Below are 21,918 nucleotides of genomic sequence, written 5' to 3' on the forward strand. Positions count from 1 at the left end.
TCTTTGAGTCAATGTCCAGAGGAAAGTACTTTCTGATATCATGTTACTCCCCTTGCACATTCTTCAGCTCAGTCACCAATCATATCAAAACGCTCAGCAACATAGTGTCCAATTTTTTTTTTTTTAAGTGACACTAAATACAGCCTACTGAGAATTTTTGGAGTTAAAATAAACCATAGCACTTTATAATATTGTTGTAATCAATTATTTGATTACAACAATACTATATTTAAGCTTTGTAATAATCTTTTATTACAGGGCTGCAAGAAGTTGTGACTTCTGCTTTTACGTACCTTGCAGGTATTAAAAGTGACCTCTAGAGGGCTAATTCAGGTCTGTCCTTTTCATTCAAGTATTCTGGGAACAAACACTATTGAGTAGGCCTATATTTTACTCATCCCTTCGAAATGACCAATGGTAAACAATGAAACAAAACGATAAAGTGATGTACATTATCTTAATGATGTACAGGGCCTATGGAGGCAAGTACATGGGGGATGAAATATAGTACAGACACAATCCAAAATTCGACATATGTACTATGACCAGATGTAACATTTATTTTTTGTCATGTAGTAATAATTTTTATAATACAGCAACAGTCCAAAGAATTACAAATGCGTACAAAGTGTTCCCATATGGATATTTTACGGCAATGGCATGAGATATGAGATCATCTAATACACAAAATTGGACTACAAATTCTACCGTTCAAGATTTATGATATGGGTCATCAGCACAGCAAATGTAAATCTGGGCTTCAAAATAAATTTGTACTTTATCTACCCCTCATACACAGTGTATGATGGTACATATATACATGACAGTGCAGCTGGATATATGCCAGAAATCTGTGTATGATACACAATAAAACATTTATCAACTCAAAAATTACTTTACTAATTTTTTCAATTAAACTATAAAAACAAAAACCTTATTCACTAACATGAAAGTTTACAAAATGGTACAATTTACAGAAACCGGGCATCAAGTAGAACTATATACCCAAGGGGCTCTGGCAGCTTTACAAGAGATTGCATAATAAAAGACAAATATGCACCTATCAGTTCATTACCTACAATTATACTGTACCAAGATAATATACAGTTGGTAGCACAAAGAAAAAAAATTTAATGGGGTAAATTTACAACCGTGAAAATGGGGCAATGTCATAAATGGAGACCTCAACACTTGTCCTTAACTCTTTATGCAAATAAAAGAAATCATGCATTGCATAATGATTTAATGTACTTTAAGGAAACAACAGATAATACAGCTAAGTCTATGCAATAAACAGTCAAAAGCCATCTGAATTTTCATTATGGCACTCCTAAAAATCTCTAAAGAAGAATTACAAGTTAGCAGTGGTGGAGAGATTATAAACTGCATACTCATGAGCAAAAACAAAGTGGCAATATTAAAAATTTTACTACAGGAGAGAGAGAGAGAGAGAGAGAGAGAGAGTGTTGCAGTAACTAGCCGCACTATACTGGATGTACAATAAAATCAATATAAGGATACTGAAATTGGTATAAAGCTAGACTCATAAATAACATGTTAGAGTAAAAAAATGAAACCAAAGGTAAATCAAGTATTAAAATTGGAAACATCACCTCGTTACAATAAAAAGAGCAATTACATAGTCTGTTAAAAATGTGTTAAATATTAAAAATCAATTTTACTTTGACATACACAAAATAGCTTTGCCACAACATAAATTACCAAACCTATGTTGTTACTGGGTGCACAGTAGTAGTTCATAGAGAGATTAGTGAGAGAAAACTCATATAATTCTCTGGTATGCATTTTTCTTTTCATATACTGCTGGGCATAATTCAACCCAACAGTTATGAAAGTGCGCTGCACAGTTAGAATGAGGAAAATCTGTAACCGTTTCATAACCAAAGCAGTGTGCCAGAAAATCTGTAACAGTTTCATAACCAAAGCAGTGTGCCAGACATCCCCGCACAAACAGGTCTAAATACTTCTGAACCCAACTAATCTACATCAGATTAAATCATCACTAAAACTACCTTTCAGAAGGTAAAAGCAACGTTAAATATTTCAAGCACAAAAATTTAAAAATTCCAACTTCCATATTGGCAAAATATAAGCACCATCTCTCATCCGAAACAGTCTAGCTTTTGTGGGAATTGGTTTGGATTATGTAATTGGCTAGCCTTGCTATTCATCTATGCTTTACATTGTAAACTAATCAGTTTATATTTTCAGCAAATATTGTTACTGAGGAATTTCAAAGATTAAAATTAACTAGCCATATAAGTTAATGAGATCAGCAAGGATTGTGATGTCACTAGTATGTATTGGTAATAGAGCACATGGTAGATATTGTAACAGGGAGCACCAGCAAACCGCATAAATTACTCTATTCAGGTGGTTATGGTTTATGAACTCTAGTTTAACCCTGACAGACCATCTTGAAGTTCCAATATAATTTTCTTGTACATGATTAAAATCCAAAAGTAGTATTTAGTTAGTTTGTTATAAAGTATAGGTCAATTAAAATTCTCAGCATCACTACCAAAAGAATTACAGCACATTAATGCATACCAGTATACTTTCAAAATATTTATGGAGAGAGAAAGAGAGAGAAAGGAACAAATCAGCAAAGCGGACAGATACCATTCTTATACCTCTCTAGCATTTCCTTAATGAGTTGCTTTGTCACAAATATTCATCCCTATTTGGTGCCAGGCATAAACATAGGGAAACAAATGAATTTAGAACCTACACAGGGCTTTTCAACTTAACATTAATTTGCCAGATGCCAGAATGATCTGGTTTATTTCAAATTTCTAATAATGAACAAGACATAAAACTTAGGATCTTTCATAAATATTTTGCTAAAAGTTACTTATTTCACTTAGAATACAGTACAGTGGTTCAATGAAGTTTGTATGAAATATCAGGCCATTATCTACATTAAATATATAAGGCCATCATCCCTTTAGAAATAGCACAAAGTTCACAGCTGCTTAAAGCAACAGAATATCAATATACGACTACTGTACACTCTTTTGCCAATGTAAACCATCAAAGCATCTTCTAAATTAAAAAATAAAATTATATAAAGTTTCTACCTTCATCAAAACTTATATACAGGTAAGAACACTGTACAATACAGAATACAAAAAATAAGTAGTACTGCCCTTGTGCATTAAATATAGTTTTTTTTTATTCTAATGCCACAGAAAATAAATATACAGTATTTAGGAAGGCATTTATCATTTTATGAACCTAATGAAATTAAGTAAACCAATAAATCTGACTTGTGTTTCCTTCGTTACCAAGCACTGGGTATGACAAGTAAAACTCATTTGTATTTGAATATTCTCAAACCAAAACATGTGCGCTAATCTGAAACATAGAGCATATAAAAACAGGTTTTGAAATGCAGCTGCTCTTCTGTCTTGAAACATACAAACAAATAACATCACACCAAAGGGAAGGGGGAGGAAGAAAATATCAGTTGTCAGTCAGTTGTACACTTCATATAATTATTATTATATTACAAAATCTAATTTTGGGTTCAGTAATAATAATACATACTAGAAAATCATAAAAATAATGATGATAATTATAAGCTTTTTTTCTATACTGCTAACAGTAATAATAATAGCAGTAACAACAACAGCAACAATGAAATAATATCATTTGAAATTTTACCAGAGGAAAAAACCTTAATATTGTTAGAAAAAACTTGTCTACTCTACCTGTACTTATAAATGTTAACTGAATGCCAGAAATGTGCGCACAAGTTTAACAGATGACTATTTTACAATCTAAATTATATTCATATACTGTATATAATATATATACACATACATATAAAAATTAAAGCTAGCAATAGGAATTTCTCTAAAAAAATATTTACATAAATTAAGGGATAAACACAAAAGAAGGCTTACATTTCAATTTTATCTGCAGAATTCTCATTAGTATAACCATCTGACACAAAGAGCACCTTAAGGAGTGTCATACAAGTCTGTTCTTTGGCCTCTTTAGAATCTTTCCACTGAAATGCACCAAGTTGCCAGTACTGGTGGCAGATATGCATCTTTTATTGGGTCACAAATATTAGGAACTTGGTGCAAACTCTAGTAACAGGACCCTAAAGGTTGCTAGAAAATGCACTTGTGGCACTGCCTTTCCCCTTGAATTGCAATAATCTCTTTGCTGGTTCTTCCAAACAGCAGAGCACGATTCTGCATCATTCTATCACTGACTGTACTACACAAAGAAACTGGTAGCCAAATTACTGTTATTGCTATCATCTGATGATGCACTGTATTTGTAACTCTTTGAGTATCTGCACCAAGCTACCTAAACTGATCTCTATACCACTTACTTGAACAAGATTCCATTTTTATTCATGGAGTATTTTACAACTAGGTGCAGTCATTTACACACAAAATTAATCATTGATTAATTCAGGAAACTTAAAGGTTAAAATCCTATTGATATCAATTGTTACATCACTGACATATCAATAAAAACACTATTGTACCCATTACTATAGATATATAAAGCATTTTACGGTATATATGTATTACTATTTACAAGTCCAGTACTTACTACCAGATCACCAAAACTCAAAAAGAACCTTGTTCGCTTGCGTCTCAGTTCAAAGGTACAACAGTATTCACACACTTCCAGTCTCACACATCTTAAATAAATGGAATGGGTGGAAAGTATAGCAAAACCTTAGTTTTATAGATTTTTGTAAAAACAGTCATATGTTTAATACTTGGTGCCATTCCTTTTCTTTGCTACAGAGCAATATCTTCCTCAGTCAACTTTCAGATGTTATACAGTATGCTGAATTAACAGAATGATACTCCTACAGGTCAAACAAGAGAGTCTGAAACTGAATTTAGAAGACTCTTCATATTAGTTAATGAGTGAAAAGTGACATTCATATTGTAAATGAGCCAAGAATCACATTCTTGTACTTGTAATTCATGATTTACACTTCTAATTCAAGAATCACAGCTTAACTTGGCTGCATATCCCATATGTCAAAAAGGTATTATTAAATTTTCTTTGCAAAAACCCAAATTAATTACAAAAGTTTAACTAGAGAACTAACTCAAGTAACGGACATCATTTACAGAAATAACCGATATAATCTTTCCATATTGAGAAAGGAAATTATTTCAAGACTCATTTACCCCAGTGTGATAGCAATGCTGTTAACCTATGATCCTTAATGCAAACAGAATAACCTTAGGATAAATGAAGATGTTTGGCTGGATAATTATCTTTATGAATTTAGATGACATTATGGGATACAAATACTATCAAATGGTAAGCGAAATCCAAGTAATGTCATTGGAAAAGTTACTTTGGCAGCCTCTTTATGGAAATAACATTCTTGATTTAGGACAGCCAAATCACACTTTGTCATTAACATCATTGCTACATTTTCCTCACTCTGGAATTGGCTTGCGCAAAGCTTAAAACAGCCACCAATGTTTGAGTATAGTACTGTTCTCTTTATAAACCCTCACAGGGCTGGCCAGACAAGGTTATCTTGTAAAACTGATTTCCATTACTGACATCTCATCTATCACAGTTGTAAACTTTCCAAAACCTTTACAACTGAAGACAAAAAATATTAAGGATCATGGCAAAATTTCCTTCAAATAGTATTTGTATACAGTACTTGTTATTCTGTCAACTGAAGCTTGCATATTCATATAATAAGTTTTATTGTTGTTGCAGGACTGGGAATTGGTTCACATGGAGCAGTTGTTAAAATGTGACTTCCAGACCTGAATTTCTAGAGTAATCATATCTCCAACTCTGGTGCTTTGCAAGTGTATCATTAGGATTTTCCTTTCATCCTTTCATTATAATACCCATGACTTATAAAATCACCCATTGTCTTTGGAATTCTTTCATTAACAGCCTTTTCTCATAAAGCACTCCTTTGGGCTTGGTTACCCCATCTCCCCATCCTGGGTTTGGAAAGGAACTTCTACGAGCTCATCCTACTAGACCATCTACATCATCGTCTCCCCTTAATAGAAATTCAGGTTATTTAATTATTAATAGTTTTACATAAACAAACTGTTTTTACAATAAACCCAATTTTTTAAACAAATCCATTCATCAAAAAATCTAATGCCCTCATAACCTTCCCCTCCCTATTGAATGGAATCTGGCACAACTAATTGAGAAGTGGTAGCTTCCTGTAGACATGGGGGAGTTGGCCAAGCATGTACAGTGGATTTTTCGCTTCCTGAATGTTTTGCTTTGGTGACTGGATGCATTCCGTACAGTGTAAGACTATTTTATGATGAACGGTTTTGCAAAAAAAAAAATATTAATAAAAGTGTTTAACTGTAAAAACAGTGCTTTAAACAGTACACTGTACCACTAATTTCCCCCTTTTTGTACTAATTTCTACCATAACTCTTGTGAAATTAATCCGCTTTAAAATTATCATCTGCTTCATTCCACAAAAGTTGTCATTCATTATAATAGATAGCTGTGGGAAATTTAGAGACATTCAAGTGGAATTCATGATGCAATATGATAGTTTATATCTGATTCAGTCATACTGAAGACATAATTAGCACTATCTCTTGATGCCTACATGAGCAATATTGTGATACCTCAAATAAACTTTATGACTGACCATTCAGTCCACAATGAAAATAGTAATTCCAATGGTCTTGATGCATCGCCAGCTCATAAACAGATTTGCGTAGGGCACAAATGTAATTGATGGAATACAATACACTGTAACAACAATGACCTATCACTTGTTTTATATTCCAGAGGGCAAGAAATCCTGATGGTTCACAATCATTTAGATTCACAGAATAGAACCAAAACTTCCACCTTCAAAATAAAAAAAATTTCACTGTTGTTAAAATTTTTGGTTTGCCAAATAAACACTTCTCTCACACAACTAAATGAGTCCCTCTTTATTCCCACCAAAATAGCATATTAATTGAAATACGTTAAAAAATGAAAGAATGAATATTTTCTTCAAAAAGACAAATATACTTTCCAACCATTTCATTTATTATGCAGTTGAAAGAAAAGAGGATTGCCCACCAAGGAAAACATCAAGCATTCCTCAGGTACTGACTGCCATCACAATCTATCTTCCATACTCAACATATATACAAAGAAACTGAAAAATTACTAGCATTAGTTCTTCCATAATAATCATACTCATTTTTACATCGGCACATTAATATTCTTTTCATTTGAAGAATGTTTTCTTATCTGGCTTGTTTGCCAACTTTTTAGCATCCCTGGCCATTCTTCAACCCAAAACTTTCAAGGTCTTAAAAATATTTCACACAACAGTTCTTTGTGAAATAAAGAGGTCACTTGGTGAACTGACTTGGAAGTGTGACTGCTGAAAGATAATAAATTTATATCATCCTTCAGTTTTCTGGAAACCACATAACAGCATACAGGGTCAATACCAAACTGGATAAGCTTCATCACCTATGCAGAAAACAACAGTATGGCACACATTCTAATGTAACAACTTATACAACAGCCTTGATAATAGCACTTTCATTAAGAACCAAAAGTGAAAATGCTTTGAGTACCAATTTCACATTCTTACATTGCCACTCTTTCTCCCCCTTTCAAAACAAGCAGCCATATGAAACCACAATGATAAAATTTGTAAATCAAAGATGGAATTTTCACTGTTTACGCATGTCCTGAATTAAATTCTTTTTTTAATATATCAACGTATCATCTACAACAATCGTACATCAATCCTTTACCTCTATAAACATTTTACATTTCTTCTGAATCATTACAAAAATATATCCTGGCATCAACAGATAAATGCTGAAGAAATTCTGGTGCTGACATCTTGTGTAATTCAAAATAAATCCATATTTTATTTTAAAATACCTAGCACTGAACTTAGAGTTCATTCATGTTATTCCACTAATGTTCAACTACCATTGGAACTCTGGACACTTTACAGAGTGTGGAATGGAATCTGTAACATTATCCATCCTTCACTTGCATGTGACAGACACTACTGGGCAATGCTACTGCTTCTGCTGCTTTGATGGATCAGTTAGTACACACTGCAAATCATCTTCAACACTTTATATGCTTGAATATGCCAGAAAGTTTGAAACAAAAATGTATAAAGAACAATCACACAATCTGATTAATCTTATCTTGCATATGTTTGTCTTCTAACCAGCTTTACATTAAATCACTTAATATTCACCTTCTACATTCCAAATGCATAGAATAAAATATAAAATATATAATGTAAAAAGAATCCTGTGAGTGCAAAGCCCCTCAAGCTGAACGGGTCTTTTTGAGGAAGGGGAATATCCTAAACCACCACTGTTCTTCAATGGTAATTACATCGTTCAACAGGAGCACTTGATAACATCATCAGAAGCTTATTTCACTTCACATCTCCATAGATATCCATAAAAAACATAAATTAACCAATCAAAATTAAGTTTGTTTTCTTCACTTCTTTTGGAATCAGGAAAGTGAAGGCCACAGTTACCGTGCTTTAAATTGCATTAGCACTGCCATGCACTGTTCTCTTCTATGACTCGAGCAAAAGAAAGAGTAACAATATGTGAGACTGTCTATTTCCAATACTTTGAACCAGAGAAACAAGAAAGTATGCTAAGGCTTTTATGTGGAGATCAAATCTTGCACTTTGACATCTTGGCTTATATATTTAAAAGGTTCCTAAAGCATTTAGCTCAACATCAATTTCAGGTCATTAGAATATAGTATTGTACAAATGTTACTTTTATGTCACAAACTCAGAATGAGGCACTTCTGACACATATCTGAATTCCTGAAAAAGGCAATGTCCCTTAAAAGTAAGTCATTACTGCTCCTGTTACGATTAGGCTTCCTTCTCAAGTCAACTAGTTTAGTCAGGTGGCAAGTAGGTCTCCAATTTGTACTTCTCCCTAATGAAGGGCCGTACGTCATCCTTATCAACCAGAGACTCCAGAAATGGCAAGAGCTTCTCTAGTTCTCTATCATCCTTATCAACAAACCAGCTTTCAATTGGTATGCCATTGTTAATCTGTAAATATCATGAATCTATAGGTAAAATATTACAGACATATGGTAGAGTTTTATATCCTGTGTAGTGACAACATGGCTTAGATTGGGTTATCAATATTCTTACTATGTCATATGAGTCCACTGACTTCAAAAAAATTTTATACCTATAAAAAAATTCTTTCTTAATCATTTGGGCCTACTGTAGCAGTCTGAAAAAAATAAGCTGCTTCATTCAAGTTCAATCATGTTAAGCTCTTCACTGCATGACAACATTACTCCTTACCAAATTTACTATAGATAAGAATTTATATTCCTTACTTCTTTCTCATATCATCTAAGAGCTAAAAAAGAAAAAATTCTCACCTGATATCCAAAGGCTTGTGGGGAGTTGTCGACAATAATAGTCTTTGACAGATCTCTACCCAAAATGGTCAGATCTTTTACATAGTTTCCCTGGACACAAACACAGTGTTCGCGGAAAAGTCGGTACCTGCAAAAGACAGTATCAACATTCAATACAGGATGAAATTTACAAAAGGAAGTAAAAGATACAGAGATGAATGCATTCTTTTTTCAAAATGACCTCAAACAGAATATTTCAATAAACTCAAAAATTATTTTTTCTTCAGTGAAGAGACTGCATCATAAGATTTCATCATATGGATTCTTCAATTTACTTAAAAAAGGATATTCATCACAATATGCTGCCAGCCCAAGGATGCTACAGAATTTAATTTAGTGATCTAGTTAAAATTTTTAAAAATTATGCACTGTGTGTAATGTAAGAAGAGCCAAATTCAAGCAATTCTAAAGTGAAAAAAGAATGATGGTACTTAATAACAGTGTCCTTGACAATATAAACCTCAAAAAAATTATAATACAATATCATGTGTATTTTGGAGACCGTCACACATGCAAAAAATAAAAACTTTAACTGGTGCTCTCAAAACCTGACAACTAAAATTATTCTTTTTACAAGTTCCTTTCTCAAAAAGTAAAAAAGTTAGTTTAGATTTCATCTGCAAAGGATTCTATTTAATCAATCAGTACGCTTTACTTAGCCATAACCAAGATTACTGTACAATAAAACACAAACCTATGAACTTTAAAAACAAATATTAGACATGCACACTTTTTTAAATTATAATCCCTGTTCCTAATTTCCAAATATTTAAACTTGCTCTGCCTGACACTCATAAGAGATGGCAGGCTAATGAACAGCCACTACAATACTTTGAATTATAGCTGGTAACGTTCTTCCCCATGTTCCTAATTCTGTCAATTGATGTGTTGTTTGTATCGCTCTTACAAGTTTATTATATTGTTAAAACGTTTAATGTATATGCTCATCCTACAAGGTGTTCCACGTGAAAGTTATGGTGACTGAGTTGACAGTATGTATTACAAGTGTTACAGAAACTGGTCTGATGAAATCAGAAATATAATACTGTTCTGTTATACAATACTTTGCTAAATCCCTTTGTACTATTACAACTCTCATCAAACTGGTCAAAATTTTTCTTAAATAAGGAGTTTAAAATTAGAGTAATTTAAGAACTTTTTCCAATTCCTAATCTAAATTATACACTTTATTCATAATAGGACATACTAATACACTTTAAAAGTTATATTTTGCATTGCAAATTTTATTGCATGAACAATATAAGTACTTTTGATAGTGTTGTATAATTAAGCCAGGACTGTTTGATAACTTGCGTAAAGCCTCTTGGAACCTGATCTGTTTGTGAGGACCATCTATACAATGTTAAATATATTAACACCTAAAAATGCATAAAATTATTACTAACAGTATATCAATCTATTAAACTACAGTATTACTTACTTGATCCATTTACGCTGTGGATCTAATAAGTTCATTAGTTTGTCAGCATACACCTTCTTACTTGCTGTAAACAATATGACCTCGTACAACTGTGATACCTGCTCCAGAAATTCACGGAAGTAAGGCCGAGTTCTCACAAACACCTGATAGTTGACATCTTGAAACACAACAGGGAAACTGAGAGTGGCATCTTCAAGTTCCTGAAGGCTGCAGTGGACCAATGTTTCATCCTAGAATTGAGACATAGTAACCATGTGAGTATGTTATTTTGTTAGGCGTTGAAAAATCCAAGATGCAAAAATAATGACTCACATTAAATTTCTATTGGTACCTAAATGACAAAATGGATGATCCAAAGTATTCATTTAGAAAATTATCAACTATAAGTGTGTCTTGTTGCTTTGAGAATAAAGAACTGAAAGCAAAAGTGACCGCTGTAAGAGATGTACCATATACAGTGCTTTAGTGACATAACAACCGAGTAGCTATATTTTGCATGAATAAATTTCTAATTATTATATTAGATCCAACGTTTAATCAGGCAAAAGACAAGAGCCCAATTTCTAGAAGCAATAAAATTACTGTAATACACTTTCTACTTTGTAATGGAGAACTCCTTAACACATTTTTGAGTCTAATACAAAAATATTGTACTTTATTTCATCATAAAATTAACTATGCCAAGATATTCCTATTAACTCATTAGTATTAAGTTCAACTGATAGAAAACTTTGTACTGGAAAGACCAAATCTGTTTCAGTTAAAAGACAAATATGATGCTTTCTACAACATTGCCAATAATGCAAACATAAAATGGGATGGAGTACTTCCAATAATTTCAATAATCCTGACACCAGAGACAAAAGAATTAATAACCTCAAGCAACCAATCTTACCAAGTCAAGAACAAGAGTGAACTCTGGAGAACTGCGAGTCTTGAGCGGCAGAGCAGGATTTCGTGCTCTCATCTCAGGGGTTAAGGGTGGAAGATGTTTGATGAAAAAGTAGGGGTCGAAAGTTTCCCACTCCTCATAACCTTCATCACATGAAGTTTCATATGTTCCTCCACTCTGTAAAACAGACAATTCAAATAAGACATTCTCAATACCAAATAATAAGCCAAGATCTCGCAAAGTAATTTCAAATATACAAATACGATTAATTCCTAAAAGAGGCGGAACATCATATCTACTTTGTAATGATGACTTGTAGACTACTACTACATATACATCTCTATAAACATGATAAAACATTACAGTAAACTTGTATACAAACATAGTAAAAGTATCAAAAACCGTGACAAGACCTCTCGAAATATAAATGCATTACTTTACCTCATAATTTTCCTTGTTCTCTTGAACCGAGCACTGTGATACTTGGGAAATCATCATTTCAGCTTCCTCTGGTTCTAAACCTGAATTTAAGGACAACAGCTCTACTCAATTTCACTTTGAACATACAGTAGTATACCATCATATACAAATATTAAGCAGTAACTTCCTTAGATAATAACAAAACTGGCACAAAAACATTTTGGATATTATATTATTAAAATTTTCATTCCTTACTATTGCAATACATGTACATCATGTAATTGTTAAAAGATGTATAACTATACTTGAATTAAAAGCACTAGCATAGCAGACCAAATTACAATTTCAAAAACTGGAAATTTCACACAAAAAAAAGCAAGTCAGGATGTGCTGACATGCCTGCCTGTTACTTTACCTTGTGAATCAGGGTTAGGAGATTCTAATATATGTGGAATGTCTAGCTGAATGCGTGTGGTCAAATGGTTGAGATCAGAAGTGTGAGAGCTTATTTCCGGACAAATACTTCCATGGGTGTTACTATCTTCATCTTCGACATCATCTAGATCTTCTTGGTCCTTCTTCACAGGATACCCTTCCTCTATGATGTCTCTTGCATACTCACGTTCACCCATGGGATCAGACAGTGATGGAGATAGTGAAGGTGACGAGTCCACAGAATAGACAGGGGAAAAGAGAGACGTATTCATGGCTGATGCCTTAATTTCTTGTACTTCTTTCAACATCTGCAAATAAGAATAACATTAACATTTTATTTTTGTGAACAACGTTGAGAAAAGCATGTATAAAGCATACCACATGCTTATTATGCTTAAAAAAATTGTTCACTTGAATTATCAGGCAAACATGAAAAATACTGCTGATGTTTTGAAAGTAAAATTTTACCTTTATTTCCACAATAAATGATCCAGTTATTGAAAAAAGAAGAAAGTTATGAAATGGAATATAGAATTTAGGCCAAATGCCAAGCTCTAGAACCTGTGAGGTCATTCAGCACTGAAAATTATGTTGAAATAATTGTTAGGAGTGGATGTAAAGTAAGATGGAAGAAAGAGAATATGAATGGAGGTATAACAAAAGGAATGAAAGGGGATGCAGGTAGGGGCAAAAGGGATGCTGCAAAGAACCTAAAGTAATACATACAGTGCTCTGGGTGAGGCACACTAATGGCTATCCCCAAATGGGAAAAGAAGAAAGGGAATACATACTATGAAGTTTCACAAGAAGCCTAAAGAAATGAAATACACCTATTTTAGGTTACAATATCCATGCTATGTCAAAGGCTTAACTGAGAGAAGGAACAATAGAATACCTTTGTGGTTTCAGATGCATGCACAATATGAGGACGCCGACTATGTGACTTCTTTGGAGAACGGCGTCGACAGTCTGATGGTGCCTGGTTGTGCCTCCTGAAAACAAAATACTAATGTATAAACCAAAAGGTGATTACACTAATATACACTAATGAAAAGTTTTTCAAGTTCACACTGTTATTATCTGAATTTCAGTGTCAGAGAAGACATACTACAAAGACAGTAGTGCAGATCATTCTTTAATGTCATTCTTCACAATAATGAAATCATTAACACAAATGAAAAGAGCATTCTGGCAATATTTCAATGGCACACTAGTCATAAAAATCAGTTTAATAAGACCACATAGTCATATCCTAGTTTGGCATGTCATAAATAAGCTCACTGTGAGATTTTGCCACTTCCATGGTCCTGAGAGTATTAAATAACACTTTTTAAATCCTGTAAAAAAGTGTGATTGTCACAAGTAATTTAGAGTTGTTTGATACTCCAGTACTTGGAACCATCAAGTCTCCAGCTACCTATGATCTGTGAATCATGAGGTGGATTCTTGTAAAAAAATCAGCTGATCAACAGTCTTGTTTTAACGGTTGAACTTTATCAAATTGACCACACTTTTATTATTCTGCTCCAGATGTCTGTTAAACTTGACAAAAGGAGCACTGTATAGAAAGTAAAAGTTCAGAATTCCACTATTGGGAGGGGCTTGTAAAAATCCACTCACATATGTTCTAATCACAATCTAGCTTACCAAACATACTTTTGATGTGGTTCATGGCTCTTTACTTACTTCATTCTCTCCAACAGTAACATGTTTGGGAGCTCTGAATTCAAACCATTCTTCCTTTTTTTCTGCTTTTCATCCAAAATTAAATTTTGCTCTCATCATTAAAATATTTTCTGGATCTGTAAGTAATTTATGTGTTCTATAAAACACTTAATTCTCCTCTAGTTCTTTGTATTCTCTGCCAAATTTTGAGAAGGAACAAATGTTGAGCCCCTAGTAATAAACAAGTTTCAATTATGTGACTGTCCCCATTTAGCATAAACTCGAGCCATCTCATGCCTTAAATACAGAACAACTGAATAGGTGGACACCCATACCATATGATCCTTGCATTGCCCTCCAGGAGGGAAATGTGTTTATTCAGGTTACGTAGGTGATTTTTCTGAACTTATGAAAATGCTCCAGCATATCACCAAGATTGATTCTTTTCTAAACAATGGAAATTTGTGATAACCATGTTATCTTCAACTGCTACAGGTATATGTAACCCAAGAGAATTCCTCACTCCTTCCCTACTACAGAAGTGTCATAAAAGAAATTTCTTTTAAAAGGATGTCTCAAATGCTACTTGCCACCACCATGAGGTCTTCTGACCTTGATGTAACCACCAAGATTGAATGAATTGACTTTGGTTAAAAAAATACTTATTTAGGAACAAAAGAAATTGTTTACAACTATTCTGACACCCCATACTTTCTAGTACTGAATTGTAGTTTCTTCAAAATAATACAGTATTTCGATTATTTTTGTCTATTTAACCCCAACAAAATATATGAGGCTACTTATTTTATATAATGACTTACTTGCTAACTCTAAGAGGTCGTGGTTTGAGCAGTTTGGGTGAGATAATGTTGTTATCAGAATCAATGACAGGAGTCTGACTGGAGAAACGTCGTGTGCGAAGAGGTGTGTGATGAGCAATAGAGACATTCACCACACTGTTGTACTGAGCTGGAGAGAGCACATAATTCTCATTCTGTTCCTGAAAAAAGTAACATTATGAAAGGGCAAATCTGTGATAAAAAGATGGCTCCAGTGAAATGTAGTTAATGTACTGCAGACTGCAAATGGAAATCAATTATCAAAAGTACTATGCTTTTTTACAATTACAGTTTAAGAAAGGGTAAAAGTCCCACAATCTACAAAACCTACATTAAATATTGCAAATGGAATTTTCTATGTTAAGAAAAACCATACCCAAGACATACCTCAAAGGCATCACCACCAGCTCTCTTGATTGCCCTGTGAGACCTGGGTGCTTTCACGGGATGAGATTTGAGAAGCTGTGATGGGGAAAGTGCTCGGGGAGCAGGAGAGAGGGGCGTACGTCGGTGGTGGGTCTTACTACCACTGCTGCTAACTCCACCGCCACCACCACCGCTGTTGCTGTTGTTGCTACTAGCAGGGCTGCTGCGTTGGCGACGGCTCACACGGTAACGTAGGTTCATCCTCAAGTCTACCACATTCCTGAAACAAAAGAGAATGTTGCTGTACTAAGGCTGCAAATTACATATCAATGAGAAAATCAGAGAATGTCAGTAAAGTTGGTACAACTTCAGGAGAGGGTATGTACGTATTTGGTATTGATAGGATACTGTACCAATAAATTGGCCAATTCTTTCATAGAAAACCTGCCTGTTTAAGTAAGCAACAGATTTTGTGAAAAGTACTGCATCCATATACTTCAGACAACAGATAATATTATCAATATATAAAGGGAATAGTCTATGTAGCAGGGCTACCTAAAAATTTAAAATGATCACCAATGTGATGCACTAAAATACGACAGCTGCATTTGTAATAAGAATACATACAGTGCAAAGTAAGTTTCCTATAGGTTAGTGTGAATTTAACACGAGTCAGAATTGCAGTTCCAATACAAAGCAAACAGTACGTTCAATCGGGCGCTTAGGCCAGTTTTCCAGTTTCGGAACACAACCATCACTCCTACTGTAAGAAATATATGTGGCACTAAACAGTCTTTTCATATTAAACACTAAAAGGCTACAGATAAGATCCTAAAACTTCTCTTTCCCTTTAAGGATTTATAAGAAAGAAATAGGGACACTAGATGAAGCCAAAGGGGACATTCCTGCTGAAAAAGGAATCTAGATTTAAAGAATTTGTCCAGGTTATCAAACTGGGGATGATCTCCTGACAAGAAATAAGTGAGTGAGAACTCCCTCACAAGATCCATTGTATATTAAATAATTATGTCTAGCAACAATACATACATAATGTAAGTTTGAAAGAACAATGTCTATTCGGTTAGTAATGATGATGATAATAATAAAATGTAGTAAAATACATTTCACACAAAAACATTCATTACGCACTTGTAGATAAGGTTTATTAGCAAACCAAAATACAGGCAGTCCCCGGGTTACGACGGGTTTGGGTTACGACATTCCGAGGTTAAGGCGCTTCTCAATTATATTAATCAGACATTATTTCCAGGGTTACGACGCCTACAACGCTCATCTGGCAGATGAAATATGACACCAAAAATGCAAAAAAATCAATATTTGAAGGTTTTTTTGATGAAAAATGCAATAAGAATGCAGTTTACATAGTTTTCAATGCACCCAAAGCATTAAAAGTAAGGTCTTCTTAGGATTTTTTACGATGTTCCGGCTTACGACGATTTTTGGCTTACGACCCGTCTCAAGAACGGAACCCCCGTCGTAACCCAGGGACTGCCTGTACCTGATTTTTTTCATTGTCGGGATATAATTGGGGAAAAACATGAAACAGAATTATCCTGCATTAACCACAAGTTCCTTTGTATGAAAAAACAATACATCTACAAATATGAAAAAAGATGATGATTTGAGTAGCTTAATTTGGTCCAGCTTCAAAAACAGTTTTATTTTTAATATTACATATCAGACATTCTAATGACTAGCTGAAGCATGGATAAACTGGAAAGATAGCTAACCACTGGCAAATAAAAATGTCATTGGTATAGAGAGCAAGGGCTTGCAAAGAGTAAATAAAGCTGGTAAAGGGAGCAGATAATTGGAAAATGGGGGCTGAAAATTTGTCTCTAGAATGTTAGGAATCTTGGCCAGACTACAATGGGCAGACCGTATTATGAATGAAGAGCTGAAGTAGAGATGTGCCATTCAGAGGCTCGAACAAATACTGAAATTTCAGAGACTGAAATGGTTTGAGCTTCTGATGGGAAGGGACAAGGGGCATTTGGTCAGAGAAGCAGTAGATATGGAAGCAACAGAAATAAGGAAAGCCATACGAAGGGCCTGGAAATCAAGGAAAAATTAATAGATGAAGACCTAGACCTGATTGGAATTCAGGAAGAAACGCCACAAGACAGATGCGAGCAGAGAGATCACATTCCCCATCTCACCCCACTGGGGGAAAAAGCTGATGTAAAAAGATTAATGACAATGATGTAATCAAAGACAACACATTCTCAAAGATCAAGGGCCATGAACTGACTAGAAATCTAAAAGAGAACAGAATATACATCTGCTAAAAAACTAGAAAAAGAATTTAAAAGACATGACAAATCACATTATGAAGAGGAAAAGATAAACTGAAAATATAAGAATAATTTTACATTTGACTGTCAAGAGTTGTTATTGCTTTATGCCAAAATAGCAGTGATAATCTCTGAATTAACATCTTAAAGTCCTGCTTTGAAACTTTCAAAAGACCTTGAGTCTGATGAGAGTAGCAATGGGTGACAATGAAACTGAAAGACAGAGTGAGTAACAGTAACAGTAGTATTATAAAAATACTAAGTCTGTAGAATCCACTATTTCTCAAAATCCACAAATTTAATCAACATCTATCTGTCTGTATTTCATGATTTTATTGAATGAAAAAATAAAGCCTCTTTGTACAATCACCTAATACACACTACACAAAACCTCTCGTCATATGCAGTGATGACATAGAAGTGGTTCTTATCCATTTCACCACGGGTCTGACTTAAGTAACAAGCTGAATGGCACTTTCTGTTAAATCCCTTGGTGCCTCTACTGCCCTAGATACTGTTCTACCTGGCAGTTAGCTGACTACGGTGGGCTGTAACCAGGATGGAAAAATGCAAGAGGTTACCACCATCATTCCAAAGCTTGCATAGAACTAGGTTTTCATAATAATAATAATTTCACACCCTCTCTCTCTCTCTCTCTCTCTCTCTCTCTCTCTCTCTCTCTCTCTCTCTCCTTCCATGCTGTGACTTAAATGACCCTGAAAACCCTGGGGTAAACAAACTGCTCGCCTTGAATTCTTCAAAAACGTCGAGGGAAGAAGTTGGCAAGGAAACCGAGGCGACTCGAGCGCGCTAACTTGGCATGTGGCTTTGCATTTGTTGACTGTCATTAGGTAAACGGAAGGCGCGGAGTATACATGCCACCTCGTTGCCCATACTTTCAAAAATCCCTTCCCATACACAGTCATTTTCTGAGAGTAAGTTTGTTCACCCGAGTTTGCAGACACGAGAATCATAAGCAATTGATCGTTCATATCATGTTAGTGAACACGCTATCAGCGTTCATATTTCAAAGAGAAACGAGCTTTCGTAACGTAAACTAAAGCTTGTACAAATATGAAAAATAAAAAAAATAAAAGTTTGCGATTTCACGTTAACAAAAAAACGAACTAGTATCTCATTAAATAGCCGGTGAGTTTCTACATTACATAACTTAGACACTACATCAATAGAACATGTATATAATTTAAAAAAAACATACAACTTTTATGTACAAAGCGTGCTTCCTTGCTGCAAAAACAATAGCCCTTTCATGTAACAAAAGGCAAACTAAACTTCTTACTGACAATGAAAAGATTTTTTTATTCCCATAAATAAAATTACGAGAGAAGAACGCAACTGGAACCTTCATTATTTTGAACTTCAATAAACAAATGTTTATCTATTTCTTACGCCCAAGTTTACACCTGGGGCACTATACTGACCTATCTCATAGATACCTCCTCCCATCAGCTAAGGTTGGAAGTATTCTAAACGCTATAAATATAACATCTCTGAAGATAAAGAGTTCAGCCTTTCTATATAATTTATATATAATTATCATCTTGAGGTGAGGGGATTCAGCATTCCGCGTAATGGATACAAGGGTCAAGATTAAACCCAACAGTCCTAAGGCCAAACGGGAATGCCATCATCGAGAGAATTTTTTTTTTTGGGGGGGGGTTTTTTTTTTTTGGGGGGGGGGTTTATTTTGCTATATTTATTTCCTTTTTTGCCTTTTTTATACTGTAAGGTGAGCAAATAATAATAATAATAATAATAATAATAATAATAATAATAATAATAATAATAATAATAATAATAATGACCCAGTTATTTTTGTTGTTAAACAACGAGGGTCAAACAGTGCTCCCGATTTCAAGGTTACTGATCGTCATAACCATTATCTTTATTATTATCACCTTTGCCAACAGATGTCGAAGAGGGCATGTTTTCGGCTTAGCCTGCCTTTGGGTTAATTGGCTGGATTACTCAAAAAGTAACATTCGATTTGTACGGAAATTTGGCTGAAGGTGGGCCTCGTGATTGGCTACAAGTGAAAAGATATGGTAAGAGATAAGGATCTCGATTAGGGGCCTTGATTGGAGATCTGGATTTCGACTAGGGGCCTTGATTGGAGATCTGGATCTCGATAAGAGTCGATGGTTAGATTCTGTAAGAGATCCGGATCTCAATAAGGTGCCTTGAATAGATTTTGTAAGAGATCTAGATCTCGATTATTGTAAGCATGTTTTTTTTTTTTTTTTTTTTTTTTTAACGGGAATTTGCAGTTTCCATACAACGTTGTTGTCATCATTACTCACAACGCATACGCATACGCAGGCACAAAAATAACGATCAGAATGTTTATTTGCAAGTACCAACAGTACTTAAAAAATAGCTGGGACAATTTTCACTAAGTTATTTGGTTTCATTTCAAGCCATTTCACCCCCAGATCTATAGGTAACAATAGATGGTCTCTTCAGGGTGTAGGTTTGATTTTTTTTTCTTTCTCTCTACACCAAAGAAGGTCCAAGGTACTCACATGTGAATAGCGGTAACGAGAAGGCTATTCTGTGACGCTTGATATTACGTTTTTTTTCAGAGGAGTAAATTTTGCTTATTCTATTCGCTAACACATTCTTGCCTTTCTCTGTGTATCTAACACACACACACACACATACACACCACACACGTGGCCTACACATATCGCAAACACATGTATGTACGTATGTACATTCCAAATAAATAAACGAGAAAGAATGGAGACTTTATTTGAGGAGAAATATGAAGGTTGGGGAGAAAGAAAGCAAGCTTGCCACCTCCCCAGGGCAACTCTCCCAACATCCCCACGTTTCTACCCCTCTCCCTAAATCCCGTCGCCCCGTCCCTCACCCGCCCACCCTCGAAAAAGAAAAAAAAAAAAATTCCCTTCCTCCCGAGCATGTGACCTACTATAACCTCTCGCCTGGCATCATGAGTTGCTGATGCTGATGCTGACTTCTATCATCACGGTCTCTTGGTTTTTTGACCCCACATCACTTCAAGCTACGCACATTCCTCCAACTGATGCAGATCAGCAGAGAGGCGCTGCAATGTTCTAGGGATGAGGTTGCCGGCCGCATGTCGTTTCATTGATCCCTATGTCACACTATACTCTGTTGTTTTTTTTTCATCTGTCCATCCGCCTGTGGTGTTTTTGTATGGTAACACTGCGTCCCGGGCTTTAGATAGTTACATTCGGCTTACATTCAACGATTATAATAATATCCTATTTCGAATATTAACGGTGTAAAATGCATTCAGTAAATTATTAAAACACTTTTCAGTTGCAATTGTACACCCAGATATCCTTTTATTTAACCTAACACTTACACACAGCGTAACTATTTACCGGGACGCAGTGTTACCATACACAAACACCATTGGCGGATGGACAGATGAAAAAAAACGGAGTATAGTGCCCAACCATATCTGCGTTCAGTGGTGACACGTGCGATGACATCGATCCCATACCTATATATATATTATATATATATCTATATATATCATATATATAATATATTATATATATAATAGAGAGAGGAAGGAGAGAGACGAGAGAAAGAGCGAAGAGAGAGAGAGAGAGAGAGAGAGAGATGCTGCGTCCAAAGACTGGGAACTATCGGGATCTCTCTGAAATGGTTTGGGCACAAGCCGAGAATAGAACAGTCAAGACAGAAATCAATATGGAAGTTACTGGACGAGTGATAAGGACAGAAAAATCGCTCCCCCCCAAAAAATCTGAGAAGCACTGGACAGCATGATAAAAGAGATATGGGAGAAATGTCATAATGGTGATGACGACAAAGGCTCAAAACATGAAAAAAATAAACATAAATTTGTCCTGAGAAACTATGATTAAGCATAGCTGGCTAATGAAATATTCTTTGGCGAATATAGAGGAAAATACAAATAAAAAAATCACCTTTATTATTATTGCGGTAAATAACTGATACAACTGGAGATTGATAGCAGTCTTGTGGCTTTAAATGAGCCACACATAAAAAGGACCGTATGACAGTAGATGAGAACACACTTCAAAA

The 21,918-nt window shown here is 34.7% G+C and overlaps 1 protein-coding gene across 6 annotated transcripts in view; it reads right to left on the minus strand.

Moving 5' to 3' along the window:
* Window positions 1-438: 438 nt before the first annotated feature.
* Window positions 439-21,918, minus strand: part of LOC135204094 (CTD small phosphatase-like protein 2) — a 100,824-nt gene continuing 79,344 nt past the window's right edge. For 5 of the 6 annotated variants that reach the window (XM_064234097.1, XM_064234095.1, XM_064234100.1 and 2 more), the window contains exons 2-10: window positions 15,542-15,800; window positions 15,137-15,315; window positions 13,546-13,642; window positions 12,631-12,958; window positions 12,237-12,316; window positions 11,799-11,972; window positions 10,904-11,133; window positions 9,424-9,550; window positions 439-9,079 (exon numbers count right to left, since the gene is read on the minus strand). In XM_064234097.1, the coding sequence (XP_064090167.1) occupies window positions 8,921-9,079; window positions 9,424-9,550; window positions 10,904-11,133; window positions 11,799-11,972; window positions 12,237-12,316; window positions 12,631-12,958; window positions 13,546-13,642; window positions 15,137-15,315; window positions 15,542-15,800 (1,633 nt within the window). In that variant the 3' untranslated portion in view covers window positions 439-8,920. The remainder of the gene's footprint in view (window positions 9,080-9,423; window positions 9,551-10,903; window positions 11,134-11,798; window positions 11,973-12,236; window positions 12,317-12,630; window positions 12,959-13,545; window positions 13,643-15,136; window positions 15,316-15,541; window positions 15,801-21,918) is intronic. The other variant, XM_064234096.1, reaches the window with a different exon arrangement.

The sequence above is a fragment of the Macrobrachium nipponense genome, chromosome 44 (genome assembly GCF_015104395.2).
Source record: "Macrobrachium nipponense isolate FS-2020 chromosome 44, ASM1510439v2, whole genome shotgun sequence".
NCBI lineage: Eukaryota > Metazoa > Arthropoda > Malacostraca > Decapoda > Palaemonidae > Macrobrachium > Macrobrachium nipponense.